The following is a 22709-nucleotide window of genomic DNA, read 5'->3' as shown; positions in this document are numbered from 1 at the left end:
ACTTTGGAAGGTGAAATGACATGTATGTCAAGTGGCAAAACAATGCCTGGGAATGTTCCACCACTGTGAATGGTGATGATGACCATACTGGTGTCAAATAACTAAATATCTCTTGATATTAGATGGTCTTCTCAAATGATTGTCAGACTTTTTTGACCCTCTGTGTCTACCAGTTGCCAGTTTGGATGCTAGGAACCTGGAGCAGGAGCTGCTTCCTGCTGTAGACTCATAGAGATAGACACCAGACACCAAAGCCTCTTACAGCCTCTGGCTTCCTTAGTGTCTGCATGAATCTGTCTTCCAAATCATGAAATGGCGTTTTCTCGTTACACTTTATACTCTTTCCTGAATGTAACTCTAGGACTACATGTTATTTATTATTGAAACTCCACTCTACACAAATAGTGCCTGTTATAAGGCATTGACCTCATAAATACTGCCAAATGACAGAACTAAGAGCTTCAGGACACCAGATTTCCATGTTTATTGAGGTGGATGGTTTGCCTCGTGCTTGTGGAAGCACAGAGTTAGGGCCGTTTGCATGGTACTGGTTTGGACCTGAATCTTTCCAAACCTTGCCTTACCTTAAAATTCCTCATATGAGTGGAATCACGAAGTATTTGTCTTTCTGTGTCTGATTTCACTTAGCATATTGTCTTCTAGGTTCATCCGTGTTGTCAAAAATAGCAAGATTTTCTTCTTTTTTAAGGCTGAATAATATTTCTGTGTGTTTGCGTGTGTGTGTGTGTGTGTGTGTGTGTGTGTGTGTGTGTCTAATATGCACTTTTTTTCTTTAAAGGACAAGGAGACTGACACCTGTCATTTCCCAGACACTGTGCTACATGCTTTATAATCATGATTCTTCTAATTCTACAAACCATTCTTAGGTAGATGGTTATAGCTGTTTTTTTAAGCTTTGTGTTTCTTAAACAGCAGAAAATGAAGCTAGTTTATTAAAGTTGAATATTCACCCAAGGCCATTTAGCAGGTAAGTGGCAAAACTAGGGTTTGAACCTAAGTTTTTCTTCCGTACCATATAGCACTTACTATAAATTGCTGTTATTATTTCAGTCAAATTTCATTTGTGAAACCTCGGATGTGACCTACTATTCAGATGTGGAAATATCTATCATATTAATAAACAATAAAGAAAATCCATGTGCTGTTACCATGAGTTTGGAAAACTAAGTGTTGCCACAGATAACAATAAGCTATTCTTGTGCTTAGTTCCAGTGGTTTGGAATCTGTTACTCAGAACAAGAAGCCCTCAGATTGAGATATGAAACAATATTTAGTCACAAACACAGAGATCTGAAACCCCAACCGTAGGCCATTTCTATATAAGAAGAATCCAGCCTGTGTTTCTCAGTGACAGTATGTAAACGAAGGAGACCCTGAAGAGGTCATAGTGTTGACAAAATTCAACCCAATAGTAGAATCCACACAAACACAGAAAACAAAGCTGGCCTTTCCACATCACTGGTAAGTCCTTGCAGTGAGTTCATTTTAAGTCAACGTCTCTTCCTGCCACACATATTCACCAATGTCTGCTCAATGAAATACCACAAATTGGCATGGGGTCTACTTTTCTGCAGTTTTGCATAAATTTTGCTGCCATCCCAAAACCCAAAGGGATGTCTGCCGTGGAGTATACCACCACTCCCTGGCCGGGTGAAGTTATTTTTCATGATTCAACTCAGAGCAGATTTTAGTATATGGTTCCCATATGGGAAGGACTGCTCTGCTCCAGGTTTTATCCACACTTTATATTGACATAGGGTGCAGGATAATCCAGAGCTGTGTTGTGCAACTGAAACTTATGGGTTTTGGTGAATTTTCTGAAGCAGGTCCCAGGGAAATCAGATATCAGCAGCCAGCTTCAGAACACCTGGTCTTTGTGCAGCAAAGAACAGTAGGTGCCATTAAGCCTATCAGCCAGCAGCTAGAGATTCTCCCTGATGTATTTCACAATCTTCTCAAACATTACATGGGTCTTCTCTTCAGTCAAAGGCTGCCTTTCCCCACTGGGTTGGAACACTGGATCCTTGTGCCTCAGTAGTGGGAAACAGAAGCCCCACATTTTCTTTATCCCTTCAGCCATCAACAGACACTTAGATAAATACTATTATTTGCTGAACCAAGACATCTTTTATAAAATGCATGTGTGCAATACTTACATGTTTATATGGAAAACCACATATCTTTCAGAGTTGTGACAATCTATTCGAAAATATCTAGCTCAGTAGCTGACATTTTAAAGTCTTATGTGCTAGGCATAATTCTAAGAATTTTTTATATCTTATTTCATTCACTTCTCATAACAGCCCCATGAAGTAGGTACTATTATTATGCTCATCTTTAAAGAATTTGAGGCCCAGGAGGTTAAGCATCCTAGCCAGTATAACCATGGTAAAGTGACTGTTTTCTATGGATATATTTCTTGAGGATTTATGAGAAGCACAGCATAATTCTGAGAATAGCAGAATTAGGAACTTAACTAGGAGCTACTGTGTTGGCTATTCCTGGTTAATATTTGTGTGAAGGTGTTATCTCGCTATGTTTGCTTTCCAAATCATCTCAAATTGGTGGACACTGTTTTTAATTTTTTACTATTGAAAGAGCTATGTTGTTTCAGTTCTAAAATGGGCTAATTCAGAGTTTGCTAATTAAAAAAGAAGCTAAATGAAAAGCAAATAGTGCTAATGTCAATATATTTGTTTTTATTTTGAGGAAGTGTCAAACATACTTATTTTTTAGGACATCATGTCCTGTTATAATTAAAAGGCAGAAAAGTGTAACTAAAAACTTCTCAATGTGTTGGGATACTTTTGAATTATTACTAATATGTGAATCATTACTAATGGGGTACATGTTGAACTTCATTTTGTAGTATTTATATTTGTATAGAATTTTATATTTAGCTTGAGTTAAATATGGCAGGGAAATGCCCTTGATTACAACTATGATATTGAGAGTAAGAATAGATATTGAATATTTTTTCAGTTCTGCTTTTGGTTTGATTTCCCCATAAATCTTCATTTCTCACATTGGTGTTAGTTTATAATTGCATTATTAGTTTTTTGACCAGTGGGATTTGTATAATTGCAGCAGAGTAAAACATTTAAATATTAATTTAGTAAATGATATTTTGATCATGCATAACTTATAAAATGACAAAATAATGCAACTACAAAAAAAGATGTATTCTTATTGTTTATAGCACAACTGTTAAAAATACAGAAAAAAGGATAAAGAGTTATTTGGCAGAAATTCTAGTAGGAGAATATTGGGAGGAAATGTTAAGAGTTTTGGAGCCTGTGGGAAATAACTGACCTTACCAAAGTGTGGGATTTTTTTGGGAAAAAAAGTCTCTCAGTCTACTACTAACAGTTTGTGGGTAATCAACTTAAAGAATAAATTCTGTGTTCTTTGGTACAAAGGTTGATTAAACTTTTGTATAGAATTTGGATAATACACTTACTGTATTTTGAATAATACAGTCTAAAGCTGACTCCAAAATAATATTGAAAAATAATTGTATTTGAAATCCACCTATTCATATACTTTTTTTTTAATTTTCAGTATTGATACCTACAAAATTCTTGTACATTTTAATATACATTATATATTACAGTATAATGATATTGAACTGCTTTTAAAATGCATTTTACTTTGGGTATTAAGTTTATTGGAATTTTTAAAAAAATTTTATAAGACAGTAAAGAGCACTTCCAGTTTTTAAAATTTATTTTACTTTATAGCACGTTACAACACAGTTTTTGGATTTGCAAATTACACATGCGTGTCATGTTATGAGCTATGGTTCTTTAGATCTTTCTTGTCATGGGAGGAAAGAGGAAAATAGGAACTTAACAGTTTTTTGCTTAAAAGGCATTATAAATATTAAGACATCTTCTTCAAGGTGAGGGCCATTTGTATAAAAGTTGTGTCTTTGAGACCTAGTATAGCACTTGAGTCTTCTGTCCCTCATTTTAAAAATAACATTCCATGATTATCATGATAGTTAAGGCTGATTCAACTTTGTCTTTAGACTGGACTTGTGTTTATTGAGAGTCTTCTCGTGTCAGGTGTATCGCTTTTCTCATTTGATCCACAAGAGACTTACGTGATAAATATTATCATTGTTATTTTGTAAGGAAATTGAAGCCCACGAGGTTAAGGAATTGCACAGGTTCATAAAGCCAGTAGGTGGCAGAGTGGAGAGTTGAATGCTGCCCTTTTTTTGGACACCAGTTTCAAAGGCTGTTTTGGCATTTTCCACCAGTGTGTGCTCTCAGGTATTTGAAAGTATTCCTCTTTTGTTTAATTTCCTTTCACTGTTACCTAAAGCCATCAACTTATGCTTATGTTCTATTCCTTATAAACTAGCTGAAATGCTGTGGTAGCAGTTACACTGAGCTAATACACTTTCTCAGAGTGGGAGCACCTCCTTTGCTCTTCTGGCCACATCACACCTCTCTTTTCTGCCTTACTTTGCTGGTTTCCACAATTTTCAAGAACAGATAACCATTTTTTTCAATATTTAAAATTGGGGAAACTTTGATATGTATATAGTATATATCATTATTTTATGCTAAAGGCAAGGGATATTAATTCAATGAACACATGTGTATCTGCTACCCAGCAAAAGAAACTTAACGTTACAATTCTTTTTGAAGCCCCTATGCCATCTCCCTAACTCTATTCCCCGTGTTTTCCCATATACTTGATTATGCTTAGTCTCTTATTCCCTCTGTCCTTGTAGAAAGTATACCACCCCACATCCCACCCACAGTAACTTTTTTGCATGTTTTTAAACTCTACATTTAAAAGGAATTATATTGTATGTATGTGCTTCTGCAACTTAACTTTTTTGATGTAATATTATGTTTTTGAGATTTGTCCATACTGACGTATGGGGCTGTTTATTCATTTTTCACTGCCCTGTAGTTTACAATGGTATAAGTTTATCAGAATTTCTTGTATCTGTGATGGATATTTAGCTTGTTTCTGTTTACTATCCAAAATAATACTGCTATGCACATTCTTGTACATGTTTCATGGCTACATGCAAAAGAATCTTTCTATGAAGTATACCCAGGAGTGGAATATTAAATATATTTCTCTGCTTTACTGGCTAATTCCATATTATTTTCTAAATCATTTCATGATTTTACCACCAGGGCATAAGGGCACACCTCCTTGGTGTCGTCTAAACTTCAAAGTTTGACAACCAGTAGTTGTAAAATGCTGTCTCATTTTATTGTATTTGTATGATACTGATTCTAAATGATGGTGAGCATATTTTCATATGTTGATTGGCCACTTGTGTTTACTCCTTTCTCAAATACCTGTTTGTACCTTTGCTCATTTTTTTTTTCTTTTTTTCTTTTTTTTTTTTTGTGTTTTTTTTTTTTTTTTTAGCATTCTTACATGTTTTAGATATTGATTTTCATTAGTTATATGTGTTGCAGATATTTTCTTTCAGTTTGTGACATGTTCACTCTCTTAGGGCATCTTATGTGTTATCATCTATCTAAGAAGGATTCCATTGTTTAAAATAACTCATTGAGATTCAATAAATTACGTATATTGTTCTTTTCCTAACTTTCCAGTGAAACTCCAAGTCATTTTATATTCAAGAAAAAACTTGGCACCTTGGTGAATGATGGTAGAGAATGTTTCATTAATTTTTTTTCATGACTATCATTTCTCTAATAGAATTAGGTGACGATTCTTTTTTTAGAATTTCCAATTCTAGGTTTACTTGCAAAGATTCTGTGTAAGTAACTAACAGAAGTTTATATTCAACATTTGAATTCAAGAAAAGATTACTTTGCTTCTTATGTGATAGTAACTAGTACCACATTTTCTTTTTTGGAGTTTCTAACGGGAGAATGTTTCTATTTGAGGATTATGATAAACATTTAATTACTGAAAATCCTTATATAGTATCTTATTTCAGTAAGTGATTTTCTGCCAAAAACAAAAACAAAAACAAAACAACAAAAAACACTGTAAATGTGAGATGTTTCTAGTCTAGAAAATATATAGGAATTCCTATTTCAGGAAAATTCTGACAAAGTTACTTGGATGAAAACTCAAAAAAGATTTGTTACTTCTCATTTTCATTTAATAGCTGATGTGTACATGATAACAAACGGAATTGATATTGGGATCTTATTCCTTTGATATTTATAAAACTACGTTTTTGTAGGAACTAAACGAGTACTCTTTCTAAAATATGAAACTAATATTAGTAAAGTTAACAGTTCTACCATTTTGTTTTTCAGAGTTTGTGGGACCAAATTTAGTAATTTAATTGTAAAAGGCAAAAACACTGTAAACTATTTGATTAAACTCTATTTTTGCTTTTTTTAACTTAAAAAAGTTTTTATTTTGCATATACTTAGGACAAGGTATTAGAGGTTTCATTGATTTGGAAAAAAATTAATAACAAAAACAAAAACCACATATACTCTAATTTGAAAGCATCTCTTCTAAATTTCATGTTTTATATTTAATTATATATCATCAATGCTAGTTTTCTATTCTTAAACTCATGTTTCACTCCTAAAACATGTTAAAGGATTTTATAACTTACTGCTGATCATTTTGTTGAAATTTGTTAGCATCTGAAAATTAAACATGTACAGGAAAATGAGATACTTAATGTATAGTGTGTGGTAAAAACTTTCTTCCTTTGAGTCAAGAATATCTTTAGCAAACTGGGCATCTTGATAGAATGATAGCATAAAGAGGTTGATGGCAGTGGCTGAGATAAGAAGGAAGCAGTGAAATACATTAATAGTGTTCTTCCAACCTTGAAAAATAGAGTTTGGCACTGCTTTTCTTGTTTCTTTTGTTTCTTGTGAACTATCTGCTTCAGATTGAAGATGTAAGGTATTTATCAGTTCTAAAAGTTATTTTCATGTTCTAAGGCCTTTGTTACATCTGTCCTAGTTTCCTCATATATGCATGGAAAGCAAATTCCAAAGCAAAATCCAAAAATCTGGATTAACTATTCTCTGTGCATCATGGTGGGAAAATTTGGTGGATAAAATTATAGACATTATGGTTTGTGTCTTATTTGGAAGGAAACTATGGTTCTGTCCTTCTGCCGTTACTAGGAAATTCCTGGAGACAGGATTTTGTTATTTTTAATAATATTTAGAAATAATATCAAAATGCCTGATAAATTTGCCTCTGGCATAGATAGTAACTAAGGGAATTTTAAGAAACGCAGATAATGTTAAAAGAGATAGTACTACATTTTTCCTCCCCTTTGTTTTTGTTCAGATTGAATTAGTTCTACTACTTAAAAATTTTTTTTAATTTTATGAAAACTTTCAAGTCACACTGTCCTTGTTAGCTATAGTTAAGGAATGAGAGTGTGCCGTTTTTTATTGCTGTTAATTCAGTATTTTATTGCCTTATGTTTTTTTTTTTTCATTTTGGTTGTTTGATATATAACTTTTTTTAAAAAAAGTCATTGTTTTATGGATTAGCCTAGGAAATAAATTATTCAGTCAATAAAATTAGCAGATGTGAGTAGAATGTCTTAAACCTTTATATAAATTGAGAAAAAACTTAGAAAGATTAAGTTTTATCATTGTGATTTTTCACACTCATTGCCAAATAGATACAGTTATTTATATTTTTATAATGAGGATATCCAGAGTTCATGTATTGGTAGTGTCAGGTATTCTGCAGTCAGATATTTGAATATCCTGGGGATTTATGTAATTGAAATCCTTTTTATAATAGACAGTATGAAAACGAACATATTCTTGTTACAACATCAAAGTGTAAAAGGAGGCCGAGCATGGTGGCTCATGCCTGTAATCCTAGCACTTTGTGGGGCTGAGGAGGGCAGATCACGAGGTGAGGAGACAGAGACCATCCTGGCTAACGTGGTGAAACCCCATCTCTACTAAAACACAAAAAATTAGCCAGGCGTGATGGCACATGCCTGTAGTCTCAGCTACTTGGGAGGCTGAGGCAGGGGAGTCTCTTGAACCTGGGAGGTAGAGGTTGCAGTGAACCGAGATTGCATCACTGTACTCCAGCCTGGCGACAGAGCAAGACTCCGTCTGAGATGGGGTATTACCACGTTAGCCAGGGTGTAAAAGGAGAGCACCAACTTTCATTCATATATACTGAGTTACTAATTCTATTAAATTTGTTTTTCCTGGTTTTCTATATTACTTTAAATATGTGACTCTAAGTTTAGAATCAAATATTTGGGTGTATTTAAATTAACCTTGATTTTTAATAAGTTAGTAAACAGACTTTTAGAGTTTATTTGTAATCCACAGCAGACTTTGGGACAACTGTTTGTTAGACTTCACACCAGTAACATACTCCCTAAAGGGACTGGGTGTGATAGCAGGAAGTAAACCAGGAGTGGTGAGCCAATGGTATTTGTCCCTGACAACTTTGAGCTAGTTCACCACATCCCAGCCACAAATATGCATGATAGGAGAATGAGAGCTCTGTTTGGCACATAGTTCAAAAACAGACATTTTCAAACAAGGGATGTTAGGTTGATGGCATTGAAAGTTACTGGATTTGTTTTAAAATGTGCTAGTTGCCAGCAGTAAAGAGGTGATCTGAGGGGAAAGGGCTCAATTAGAGAATGTATTATGCACCAATTATAGATTTCATTCATACATCAGATTGATACATGAGAAATGGAATGCCCTTTAAATCTAATACATGAGCAAAGTTATAGGACATAAGAACTTCTAGTTTCTGTCTTGAAGCATTATAATAGATTAAAGGCTCCTTTAAACTCTCCTCTGCAATGAGAAGCTGGACAGTTGTCCTCAACAGAGGACAGTTGTTAACTGCTTACTATTAAATGTCCCCAAAAGAATTGGTTTAGAAAGATGAGATATGGTAGAAAGAATGGGCAACAAAGTGTTTGCCTTATCATAAGTTTTGTCAGATCATAAGATCTGAGTTTAATAATTCTTCACTATGAAATGCTTAAAAAATCAACAACATGAAATTGATGGTAAAAAGAAATGCTGATTTTCAAAATGCAAAACCTTTTCTCTTCTTTATCATCTCTTAGTAAGAAGATTGGCCACATCCTTGCTTCAAGATATATCCACAAGTTTCACATTTATTTAAGAGATTAAAATGGGTCCTATGTTATTTCATTAGAAGTCCTGTCTTGCTATTGTCATCTTATTGATTATTCTTGAGATTATTTTCTCTTCATCTCTTACCTAATATTTGTTTATTTACCAATGTTACATAATCTGCTCTTAACATTTTAGAGTTTTCCTTAAAGTATCCCCAGTGATCTGAAAAACAAATTTGTATCTTACATTCTATAAAATATAAAAGTTTGTTTCATTTTTAAATTTATCGGTGATTTTCAGACACTTAAACAATTCAGTTTTTTATTTAGCTTTTACTATTTCAACAGTTATTGAACTCAAAATTGTTTACTAACAAAACAAAATTTTTGATACTTTCTGAACTTCTTTTCACATTTATGTGGTGAAGAGCAGCAAACACCCATTTTGTCTTTGGTAATTATTTCAATTTGGTATGCAGTGTTGTACAGAGCACTGTGCCAGGTAGAAATCTTCCCTTGCTTACTTGTGGAGAGCAGCACAGAAGTGAAAGGATGCCCTCCTCCTTTTCCTGTCACAGTTAACATATGCACAGTTACCAGCCATAAGTCCCACAGCCTGACTGTTGATTATGTTTACAGTTAATACTGATGAAAAAAAAACTTTCATGCTTTGTGTGGTAGGCAGATTGAGACAGGGAGAGTCTCTGGGGTATGATAAAGGAGATTTAAGTCCAATATGCGGTTAAAAGGGAATCAAGCAAATAATAAGTTATCTAGGCAGCAGAACAATGGTGGCTATTTACTTGTGATTTTTTAGACAGCTTGCTAAATAAGCTTTATCATACTTTGACCTCCCAAATTCAGATAAAAGGGATAAGAAGGAATTTCTCAGAATCTCCTGGACAATAAGTAAATAATTGGAGTTGCTTCACTCAAAATGGGGGAAATAAATCCCTTTGGATTAAATCCAGAGAAATTCTTAGCTGGTCACCTGAAATTTTCTCCTTAACAAAAGAAAGTATGTGCCAGGGGGAAGAGAAGGTTAAATAAATTATGGTTAAATGAATTAAATAGGAATAAATCTAGAGGAAATATTTACTTTATCTGTATCTTATAGTATCCTGTAGTTATGATATAACTTATGTTTCTTAAACTTCAGTATGCTATAAATCTTTTTGATTTATATTGTTAAGTATCATGGTATTCAAACTGAATAGAAAGTTCGGAAATAGACGCAAAAAGACTGGGAAATTTAATGTATGAAAAAGAAAGCATTTTAAATCAGTGGAAAACAGATTATTCAATAAGTGGTGTTTGGCCTAGGAATAGCCATCTGAAAAAATACAGTTGTGCCCTACCTCATACCTAATATCAAAATAAATTCCACAGAGATCAAAAGTCTATGCATTAACAAAAAAATTATAAAACTACCAGTTGAAGGCAGGGCACAGTGGCTCACACGTGTAATCCCAGCACTTCGGAATGCTGAGGTGGGTGGATCACCTGAGGTCGGGAGTTCGAAACCAGCCTAACTAACATGGAGAAACCCAGTCTCTACTAAAAATACAAAAAATTAGCTCGGCGTGGTGGCACACACCTGTAATCCCTTACTTGGGAGACTAAGGCAGGAGAATCACTTGAACCCGGGAGGCGGAGGTTGCAGTGAGCCGAGATCACGCCATTGCACTCCAGCCTGGGCAACAAAAGCAAAACTCCGTCTCAAAAAAAAACCTACCTACCAGTAGAAAATATAGGGGAAAATTATATATGTATATAGAGATATATATGTATACACACACACATATATACTCACATATATATATATATTTTTTTTAATCCTGTAATCAGAAGGCCTTTTGAAATACGACCTCAAACCCATAACCATAAAAGAAAAGATGTATGAATCTGACGACTTTAAAAAAACATTCTGCATATAAAGAAAAATACAGGTAAAGTTAAAGATAAATGACAAACTGGGACGAAACATGGTGGCTTATACCTGTAATCCTAGCACCTTGGGAGGCCAAGGTGGGCAGATCACCTTGGGGTCAGGAGTTTGAGATCAGCCTGGCCAACATGATGAAACCCCAACTCTACTAAAAATACAAAAATTAGCTGGGTGCGGTGGCGTGTGCCTGTAATCCCAGTTACTTGGGAGTCTGAGGCAGGCGAATTGCTTGAACCCAGGAGGCAGAGGTTGCAGTGAGCTGAGATCCTGCCACTGCATTTCAGCCTGGGCAACAGAGTAAGACTCCATTTCGAAAAAAAAAAAGATAAAATGGCCAACTGGGAGAAAAATTTCTAATTCATGTAATGGAGCTAATAGACTTAATATATAAAAAGTTTATTTTAAAAAGCATTTAAAGCAAAACAGTAACCCAGTTGAGTAATGGATAAAGAATATGAACAGTTTACAGGAAAAAAATATATAAATGGCTTTAAACCTATTCAAAGATGTAGTTTTATTTGTAATTGCAAATAGAACCTGTTATAAGACTTTAATATAAACTTTCAAAATACTAAATGCACATTCACCCAAGAATTATATCTAAGAATTTATCTTACAGTTACAGTTGCAAATGTGCAAATGATGTATATATAGGGTTATTGATTATACCATTGTTTGTAGTAGCAGAAAAAGGAAACTGTTCGTATAGTCATTCGTAAGAACTAGTTACATTAGCAGTCATTAAAAAGGTGGAGGCAGGCAGGGGAATTGCTTGAACCTGTGAGACAGAGGTTACGGTGAGCCTAGATCAAGCCACTGCACTCCAGCCTGGCGACAGAGCGAGAATGCGTCTCAAAAAATGAACCAACAAAAAAAACAACCACCAAAAAAAAAAAAGGTGGAGGCAACTTGTTATGTTATGAAAAGACATCCAAAATATATTTAGTAGAAAAAAAGTGTATAGAGTATGTGGTATACAGCATTTGTGTAAAATACATACATATAATTGATATGTATGTAACACAGAATATCTCATATCCTTGTATAAGAAAAAAAAAACTAGTAAGAGTGGTTGCCTCTTGAGAGGCAAATTGAGTAGCTTAGGGACAGGGGTGGAAGGGAGACTTACTTTTCATTGTATGCCAGTCTTTACATTTTGAATGTTGTATCAAGTATAATCTATTCCAAAACATCATATTTTTTAAAATCCTTATGAAAAGACAAAAAGCAAAGCAGAAAATATTGTAGCATTTGTTTTCATTGCAATTTACCATACATGCCATCAAAAATTGTCTACATTTTGGAGCGGTTGAATACAGTGATAAGACAACTGATATCCTAAAATTATAGTTAATTTATATTCTTTTGCCGGTACTACTCAATCTTGCAGTGCCTTAGGATCATCATTGTGAATATTGGTTTTCATCGTACTCAGAAAGTGGACATGTTAATGAATAGAAGTATTACTATGATAACAGTTTATCATATGTATTATTTTAGAATTTCAGTTTTTTTGTTAAGAAATGACTAAAAGTTGGATGGTTTATATAACAAAGTCATTAATAACTAAAATGGCTTTTTGAGAAATTTTTTGTTTTTCTCTATGTGAGATAAGTAATTGAGCAAAATACTGTTTATTATTCAGATATATGTGAGCGTACTGACTTTTTACACCCATATTTTGAGTGGGTTACAGGTAGTCATTTGTATAAGTCAAAAGTAAAGCATAACAGGCAAAATAAGGATCTAGCCAAAGAAATGTTTTTAAAATATATCTATTATATGATACCAATTTATAAGTTACAACTTATTCTAAGAAGCTAGTCTTTTGTTTTTAATCTCTAGAAATTTTACTAAACGTTTAAGTGATAAGAATTGATCATTCTTTGTAGATATTCCTAGATGTTTGGATTTTTAGCCCATTCCAGGCGTTTTTTAAATTTTCTTTTTTTAGTATAAGACAGGTGTATAATCTATGGATAAATTCAAGTGGACAGTAAGTCAACAAAGTTCTCAAAATATATTTTGCCTGGCAGGACATTTTGGAGTAATTATACATTTGGTTCAGAATTTGAAGGTGTGGATTATATTATTAGCTGTTTGACACAATTTAAGTTACTTGGTGACTTCCAAAATTTTAAATTAAGAATTTTAAAAATAATCAATAGCTTAAGTATGTGTTTTCATCACTGCAAAATTTCAGACTATTATAAGCCATTTCTATATACTAATTCTTCCAGTATGTATGACAGGAAATCAGACAGTGTGTCTTTATTGGACTGGCTTTTCATTTTTAGGATTATGATCTTCTGAATTATTACCATGCCAATATTAAGAAACACTATCCTATTTAAAGGCTACTTTAGTAGGATAAGTAACTTGAGTCTGAGACGGAGCTTTCAAAACAGAGTGGCATCTGAATAGTGAAGTAGCGCTTTTAACAAAGGTGAACCAAAGGATGACTGTGAAAGGGTATGTAGACTTTATTGGAGAAACTGTTTTTCCGAAAGAGCCCAAATGTCTGATGGAGACATTGAATTAAAAAGGCAATATTTGAACTTACTGTTGATGCACCAAATCAGTTTAGATATTGGGGTAGAACTTTTGAATCTGGAATCTCCATGTAAAATAAGTGGTGAAAGAGTTATGAAATCAGCCAGCTTGAAGATTCAAATAGAAATCCTTTTTAAAAGTCTCCTTCTTTAGAGGTGAGGAAATTGAGATAATGAATTTGATTTGCACGAATAACCAGGATTAGGATTTATGGCTTTTTATGTAAAGTGTAATGTTCCCCTACTCACAGGTGGATAAGGTTGAAACTGTTGCTACATTGTTGTACCTTTACTCCCTTTGACATCTCCCCCACAAAGTACTGTTGAGGAGCCAAAAGGAAGGCCTGTGAGCCATAAGTGTTGAAGCTTAGAGAATAGGAGCTAGATCATATTGTTTTCTAGGCCCTGATAAAACATCAAGTCTTTGACAAAGACAATGAGAAGCCAAGATTTTTACAGAAGAATGACCTAATTAGATGTAGGTTTTTAAAACATTACTATGGCTCTAATATGGAGAACATACCAAGGGAGCCCATGGCCACTGAGAGATCAGTTAAGAAATTATTTTTTTATTTTTAAGTTTTTTTAATTATTTTTCTTTTTTTGAGGTGGAGTCTCACTGTGTCACCCAGGCAGGAATAGTGGCACCATCTTGACTGACTGCAACCTCCACCTCCTGGGTTTAAGCAGTTCTCCTGCCTCAGCCTCCAAGTAGCTTGGACTACAGGCATGTGCCACCACCCCCAGCTAATTTTTGTATTTTTAATAGAGACAGGCTTTCACCATATTGGCCAGGCTGATCTCGAAACACCTGACCTCAAGTGATCCACCTGCCTCCGCCTCCCAAAGTCCTGGGATTACAGGCATAAGCCACTGTGCCTGGCCTTGAAAATGGTGTTTTAGATTAGATTGGTGCAGTGGAAATAGAGAGAAGTCCCTAGACAAGAGTGAGTTTTAGGTACTTTCCCTAACTTGTAGAGATTGGCGCATTAGTCTAGCAGTATTTTTGTAAGCTAGTTTTTATTTGATATTGTTTGCTGTTATTGCTGTCTGTTATATAAGGTTGTAATTTAATAAAATATCTGAAGGTAAGGAAGCTGGAGAACCTTGGAGCCTTATATATCTGGTGCATATCAAATGTGAATTTGACAATGTCACATCAAATTTTAGTGATGTAATTAATACAGTGTTCATATTTAACCATTACATAGGTTGATTTTAGGTACTATGATTGACATTTAAATTCTATAAGTAAAACATTGCAGATTGTATATTTTATGATTTTTTTACAAGTGAGCGAATAAGATGACAGTAACAACTCTTTGTGGCATTTAAAATGTTATCTCATTTATAAAAATCTTGACATCTCTGAGTTTTTACATTTTTCTGAATTTGCTCAGGGATTAGAATTTACAGCTCCTAATTGCAATTTGCATCACTGACTCAGCCCTCTTTTTGCTTCTGGGCAGTTATCCAGCCCATCTTCCTGCCAGCTTCAATGCCTGCACCATCACCTATAAAGCCATCTTCCGAAACCTCACATTTTAAGATCAGAGTATGTGGGCCTTCTGATGAGCATATCAGCCATCTTTGATCACGTTCATACATGCAAGTGCATTTTTACTACACATATTTTTCTTAAATTTTTTCTCAAAGTAGCACTGGAAGAAAGATTCCATATTTTCAACTCATATTGTTTTTGGTTTCTACCCTCTAAGTGATAGTATAGTTAAAAGGCATATGTAGAGTAAAATTTTCTTTATCCATTTGGAAGGTTTGGAATTCGAAATCCATTTATTTACTTATTTTCTTGAAATACATTGAGCACTTACAATGCTGCTCCTTGTTTAAATTTGCTAATATAAGACCATTAAATTTAAGTAATGTATATATGTAGTCTGTTGTTATGCTTTTAAAATTCACAGTGTTATCAAGAGAATGCAGTACACGCAAATAATGACAAATGTGGATTTAGGGTTACATTTACAGATAATATGTTAGAAATCATTATTTTATATTTCTCTTTCCCATTTATAATGGGAATTAAGTATGTTCATTTTAGCTTTTCTATAATAAATACCAGCTTAGTCTACAACAGCAAATAAGCTTTTTTAAAAAAACAGCAAACACAAAATGCTTCACTATACTCTTTTTTTGTTGTTATTGCGATATTAATAAACTGATAGTTTTGTCTCATCAAATATTCTTTTGTTCTGAAACACTTGAGTTATTTATTTTGGCTTCTGAAGTTTTATAAGAACATGTTAATTTAGGGATTATTGGTGCCAACTTTATTGAAAACACTATTTTACTAAGCTAATTCTGTTGACTAAGATGCAGGATTATAGTAACTTGGTTGATTCTGTTATACTCTTCCTTACAAAGGAGAAGGTTAAATGGAAATTTTGGAGGAGGTAGAGGGAGGTTTGTATGTCAAAATCCATTTTAAAAGGATGCAATGCCTTCATTTTCATTATACTTTCAGTATAGTTGACTTCTTAAACTAGTTTGAAAATTTGGAATTTGAAATGAGAATATGTTTGGAAAATACAGGAGCTATCTATTTAATTTTTTTCATTTAATAGTGGTTAAGGTTTTAACACCTTAAAGGTGCACACAACCTTTAAGTTTGATTGTTCAACTTATCGTACCATTTACCTCCCATTTCTTCACCATGAGGTAGATTCCCTTGCCTCTTGTTTCAAAAATAAGAAAAAAAAATCAGAAAACAACTTTTGAACTTCTGTGTTCTCTAGATTTAAACCCATCTATTATGGTGATTACCCCACCACGCCAGAGAAAGAGTCACCATGATCTCTCCAAGACAGTCTGGCTCCTGTGTACTGGATTTATTCTTCTCTATTTCACATGGGACTTTTATTCTCTTTCTTTTCTTTACCAGGCCTTTTATTTTAATTCCTTAACATAATGAAGACTTTGAATGCTGTAAAACAAAAAGACAACCCTTCTTCAGCCCTACTGTTTCTTCTCTTCTCTTTTCCTCCCATCTTTTCACAGCCATACTTCTTGGTTAGAATGTTCCATACTTTTCTGTTTCCTTTTACAACTCTAATACAGATCTTGGCACCATTCCATTGCTCTTGATAAGGTCAACCAGAAGCTCCAGACTGCTAAGTCCAGTGATGTATTTTCTGTACTCATAATGCCTCTGAGTTCTTGAGTGTGCTCTATGAGGTCACCAGAGAAAAGGAAAAGTAGATTTAAATAACCTATAATCCTTCTCCATACTGCCAATCTTTTTTTACAGTATAATAAAATACAGAGGAGTGATAGCTTTATACTTTACCACTAGATGGCTGAACTACATTGTTTTTGGAAAAGAAGTAAAATCTTAATCACTTGAGGTTGGCTAATGTATAACATTTAATAAAATCCCTGATATATGAATATAAAAATATATACACAAAAATACGCGCGTGTGTGTGTGTGTGTGTACACAAATTCACACATACTACAAATATACAACATAATTTTTGAGTAAGGTTAATAAGAATTAAGAATTTTTAAAAATCATAAAACTTATAACCTTGTCCAATTTTAGCTTTGTTTATATGTTATATAAGACACGTAAAAGATCAGAACATTTTCACATCACGTTCTTAACACAGACTCTCTATAAACATCAGCTCTAAAAGTTTCACAAACATCTTGAGGGCAAATTTAGCTCTGTTTTAGATCTAATATCTGTTGTCAGATGATACATTCCTTTATCTTTAAGCATAGTGTTTTATAGAGTCTCTATTCCATTAGAGTTCAGAATAAGATAATATGCCATTTATTCATTTAAATTTTTAGTTGTAAACATTTTATTCTAATTTAAGTCTCCTTGAGTCAAGGTCATAAGTACCTGTATTAGCTACTTCATTAGGCTTCAGGAATGTAGTTACCTCTATTAGGTCCTTAGACTTCAGGAATACAGTTACCTCTATTAGGTTCTTAGTTAGGCTTCAGGAATATAAAAGTTACATATGAAATTGCCATTGGTGTCAAAAACAGTCACATGCTGGTATTTTCATATGGTTCAGCCTAATAACTTTCTTATGGGTTTAGTCATATTCATGTTTATGTTTAATGCAATGACATGAATAGTCCTGTGGGGCTAAGTTTTGGTAAACTAAAGTTTTGCCCTTTAAGTATTGATTCTTACTTTCTCTGTGGATTTTCTTGAAGATACAAGTACAGAAATGCAATTTGGCAAAATAAGCATCAAGGGAAAGAATAAGTCTTAGTACATGCCAAAAGATTTTTCAAGTACCATTGCCATGTAAAGCTATATGTGTTGCATTTGGAAAATGCATGGCTTATCTTTGAAAATAGAATGTACAATACATGCCTAAGGGGAGTATTTCTAGACTTATTTTGGTGATGGGCTAATTGAAGTGATTGACTAAAGAGGTGTTAAAACATGATTCTCAAATCAACATTGATTTGTAGTGTGCTTTTGCCCCCTCAGAATAGCGATGAGTCTATTGATTTTACTTTTAGTTATTTATAGTGTTAACACTTAATTAAAATGTGTGAAATTTAAAAATAGTTATATTTTGTCTAGATTAAAAGATGCTGTCACTGAGGACCGGATTTCTTTCTGTTCCTATATCCTAGCACTGTCCATGGTCATCCAGTTTCCCCGCAGAAGGAGACATGGTTATGACTTTTTTCTTACCTGGCCTCAGACAACAGATTCACCCAGACATATTATATTCCTTGCTACAGGTGATTATGTTCCTGCTCTGGAATTTTTATGTGAACCTTATTTTAAGTCTTCCAACAAATGCTGATGAAAAAAAATAAACAAAACTTTGTATTTGTTTTTTTAAAAAATGCTAGAACAGTGAGGTGGTGTTTAAAAGTTTGAAAGTACACTGTTCATGGTGTTCATGGTGTTCATGGTGTTTATTTGGTAGACTTACAGGTTAATTTAATTATGAAAGGAAGAGGTCCTCCCTGGGAAATATTTGGATGGTTCTGATAATGGAATTAAATAATTTCTCATTTGTTCTATGTTATTTTACTCATCAAACTAAAAACAAAGTACTGTTTAACTTGTTTATGCCTCAGGATTAATAATTAGGAGATAACTTCTCTTAGCAGAGGCATCTTGTTACATTCTTTGACTTGCCTTGTGATGCCTTGTAGATGAGTGAAAATAATAAATTGTTTTAATAAGATATCATTTTTCTTCATAAGATAAAAATTTAAAAACATCATTTAGGATTAAAAAAAAAAACCCAAAACCATAAACAACCCTATACAAACACATTGTTCTTTCTGTTTTGCTTTTACTCCCCATGCTTATTTGAAATGAGGCTGATAGAACAGAACTTTGGTTTGACAGGGTGTATACAGACTTTATATTAGGATGGTACAGTTTTTACCATTACTTTCAATGGCAAAATATGTGGCTGAGTATGATAATGGCATTGAAATATTTCTACGTTTTGATTAGTTAAGGGTATAAATAGTTTGCATGGCTTTAGAGCTTATAAGTATTGTTAGACAACTAACATGATGGTTATAGGTTATATAGTTTCCTAATGTCTCCAAACTACTCCAGACATCTGGGATAATCTGAGAATAATAATAATCTTTCTTATTATGAACGACCAGTTCATTTAGCACTTTATAGTAGTGGTTTTCATTTTTTAGTTTTTGTCACTCACCAACACAAATACCTCTTTTGGAATTCAGTGGCTACTTTCTGGTTCCCCTGGAGGACCATGAATTAATATGGCCTAAAATCACATTTTGAGAATATCATGTAATACATACTAAATCCAGTTTAAGAAGTTTGACTAAAGCAAACAATCTAAACAATTTAAAATGACTTTGAGTCAATCCCAAATCACATGTGTATTTACCTATCAATATTCTGCACGTGAATGAAAAAGGAGTATGTCTTAAAGAAGACATCAGCAAAGTAAGGGAAGAGGAGACTGATGCCATGTGCTAATTGCAGATGTATGAAAAAAGGCATAAGGAAGTCTTCATGAAGGCAATGGTAATTTGGAGTTGCCTTGAAAGATCACTATGGTCATGTAGAGATAGGGGAGGGAAGTCAGATGGAATGATGCTGCAGATATTCTTACTGTACTTTCATAATATTTGTTTTTAAATTTCAGCATATTTTGAATAAGAAGTACACTTAAGAGTAATATCCAAGGTATCTATGAAGAAAGTAGAGATCAGATAACAATAACTTTGTGCTTCATGTCCTCTAACCAGGCCACCCCACGGCCCCATTACATCACAACTCTTGCCACAATCCCTTTTGTTCTCCGTGGGACGCCAGTTTGTGTAACTAGCCCCCTTGTGCATTGACCAGCCACTCACTCCCTGGCAAGAAGGCTTGCTGCATTTTCCTCATCATAGCTTGTTTATTTGGATTTTTTTTTCTCTTTGCCTAAGTGTGTTCACTTTATAGCATAGCCTCCCTTCCACCAAATAGACACGAAGGGGAGACCAGGTCTTGGGTGCAATTACATGGATTATTTGGGTATGAGAATATGGAAAACAAAACAAAACTAACCTTTGGGAACACGTGTGTCCCAGATATTTGCCCCTTTCCCCTCTACCTCATGTTTTTATTATTAATTTGGTTTAAAAATGAGGATTCCCCCCATATCTCTTGAGTTAATTACAATGCTCTGGGTTTCTATAAAAATGTCAGATTGTGTGGGACCAGTCAGTTAACAGCATAACTTGGTTAGTGGAACCCTAGACAAGTAACTGTATGGATCTCCACCTCCAAAGTGGCTATCTTTGGCCACTGCTGTCTTTGAAAGCTCAGGCACTGGGAAAAGAGCTGTGGGGACAGGTTCAAAGAGTTGAAACTATGTTGAAAAAGCTGCCTGCCAAAAACCAATGAAGTCTTAAAACTAAATAGTTTTTTAAATTCAAAAAATATTAACATGAATTGTTGAAGAGATTTGAGTCCAATGGGGGATCAAGTGTATATGAAATTGCATTTTTTAAAGTTACTCTTTTCCAGTAGACCATAACAAAAAATTACATGAAACCACAAGAGAGGGTGTCTCCCTGCCTTCCTCAAATTTGGGCTCGTTTTTTAACAAAACAGAATAAAAAGAGTTGAACTAAATTAGAATGCCGAAATGGTGAGAGTGGGTGGAAAGATGAAAGGCACTTTAGTTCAAACAGACTCTCATGGAGAAATCAAAAACTGATAATAAGACCACCCAGCTGACCTGACTTACCTACTCAGGATCTTTCTGAAAGCCTCTCAGTTCTGTGCTGTACATCTTTTAGACTAGTAATAATATCATTAAAGTACAGAAACAAAATGTCTCACACGTGTTACAGGAACATCCAGAAAAATGAATAGCATATTTTCCAATTAAATCTTTTAGTACTTCTCTTTCCAATTTTTTCTTCTAATCATTTGACATTTCCCCTTTTTAAAAAGAAAAAGCAGCAACATATCGGCAGCTTGAGCTCTCAAAAAGTCAATTTCTCTGAATTTGTAAGAACTTTCTAGTTTCAATAGCTATTAATATAATGAGTTCGAATTACTACAGTTTTTATTACAAATAAATCTGCAGTTGACAATACTGCTTATCTCTCATTGTTGGGAGATGTTTAGTATTGTGAGTACAGATGTGGGAGTAGTTTAGCATGCTATCTCAGTGAAGATATATGGCATTTCAAACAATAGCTTTCTTGTTAGTCCTGTGCATCTACATGGATGCTTTCCTCCACAGTTTAAATCGCCTACTCAAGCTTCTCTTAAAATCCAGAAAAAAAAAGTATTGAGTTTATAGATGATTTGCTTTTTACTTAACCTTTGCTTAGTGAAGACAAGAAGATAAAAGCATAGCAATCTTATGAGACACAGAAGAAAGTATCATATTTTCTTTAAATAAATTTTATCTCTTCAGAGAAATTATTTAAATAGTCACAGCCAATGTTTTTGCCTGTTTTTCATCTAATCACATTATTGGTTACAAAAACCTATGTCACACGTTTGAATTTCTCCTACCTGTATTTGTTGAAAGATTCCCTATGTGCTTGTTGTTGGCTGCTCTTTAAAAGACACTACTTTGTCATCCTGGCGTGTTCTTCTGTCAGAACTTCATGGATACTGTCAGTGGTGATTCCAGGAGGGGTAAAAACAATCCACTACTTCCCGAGCTTTTTTGGGGTTGTTTTTGAACTTTATACTTTTATACAAAGCTCTGCTGAATCATATGCTGGCTACTGAATGAAGGTCTGCCTTCTGATTCATTTCCAGGAGAGAATATCTGTTGTTTTCCAGCAGCCAGTGACTTTTTGAGACGCAGATGGGAATTGAGGAATTTCATTTATTTGATCCCATGTGTAAATGCAAGAATGGAATGACACCTTGGCATAAACGTTTGCATTAGAATAGCTCAAATACAAGTTCTTCAGTAGTTTTAATTAGTAAATCTAAATGATATGTACATTTTAGAAGGGAAAGTTACTTCCTATCTACCTACTAGCTAGCTATGTTAAGGAATTCCACAGAAGGATGGCTTCTTATGCCATTGCTCTGGGATCAGCGTTTTTTTGTTGTTGTTGTTTTTGCTTGTTTGTTGTTTTTTGTTTGTTTTTGTTTTTTAGTATACAATTATGTGACTTTTTTTGTAGCTTTATGGATTTTCATTCTACATTACTGCTTTTAAAAATTGACTTCACTGTATGTTTATTCTTTTCAAAAACCAGAGAAGCATAACTTTCTTTTTCCATAAAGAGAAAAAAGACACTTTGAAATCATTAATTCTGTTTTTTAATTCACATGCTTTATCCCAATTATTTGACAGTTTACACATATATGATCATTCATTTTTCTCCTTGTTCCTTTGTTATTCATTGCCTCCAACTTAAAATGTACCATTCGCTATAGAATGTCTTAAATGTTGCAGACTTTTTTCACCATTGTAGCTATCTGTCAGATATTCTGGATATCATGTGAATAATTTGCCGACTTATTGACTCTATATGATGTAGCTATAGCCTGTAATTTTCTTTATGCTCACTGGAGCACACACTCACTGGAGACAACACTGATGTCATCTTTTTCCCTTTTTCTGTTAGATTCAAAAGGTATATGTGCAGGTTTGTT

At 33.9% G+C, this 22709-nt stretch overlaps 2 protein-coding genes, 1 long non-coding RNA gene and 1 pseudogene across 3 annotated transcripts in view; 2 read left to right on the top strand and 2 right to left on the bottom strand.

Annotated features, from left to right (window-relative positions):
- The window catches only part of LOC116548936 (5'-nucleotidase domain-containing protein 1-like), a 44451-nt gene extending 33950 nt beyond the window's left edge, over window positions 1–10501 (top strand). The window contains exon 7 of the mRNA XM_032274392.1: window positions 9080–10501. Coding sequence (XP_032130283.1) covers window positions 9080–9138 — 59 coding nt within the window. The 3' untranslated portion in view covers window positions 9139–10501. The remainder of the gene's footprint in view (window positions 1–9079) is intronic.
- The window catches only part of COL10A1 (collagen type X alpha 1 chain), a 37680-nt gene extending 15839 nt beyond the window's left edge, over window positions 1–21841 (bottom strand). Inside the window, exon 1 of the mRNA XM_032274386.1 lies at window positions 21606–21841. The gene's annotated coding sequence lies outside the window, so the exon portion shown is untranslated. The remainder of the gene's footprint in view (window positions 1–21605) is intronic.
- Window positions 1436–2202, bottom strand: LOC116548935 (annotated as a pseudogene).
- On the top strand, window positions 14370–21763 carry LOC116548941. Its single transcript, XR_004267637.1, has 2 exons — window positions 14370–17508; window positions 17545–21763. It is a non-coding gene; the product is annotated as an uncharacterized LOC116548941 (long non-coding RNA).
- Window positions 21842–22709: the final 868 nt, after the last annotated feature.

This window comes from Sapajus apella, unplaced genomic scaffold, assembly GCF_009761245.1.
Source record: "Sapajus apella isolate SASKATOON/1434 unplaced genomic scaffold, GSC_monkey_1.0 scaffold6, whole genome shotgun sequence".
NCBI lineage: Eukaryota > Metazoa > Chordata > Mammalia > Primates > Cebidae > Sapajus > Sapajus apella.
Note: the sequence above shows the minus strand (reverse complement) of the source record. Positions and strands in the feature narration are given on the sequence as shown.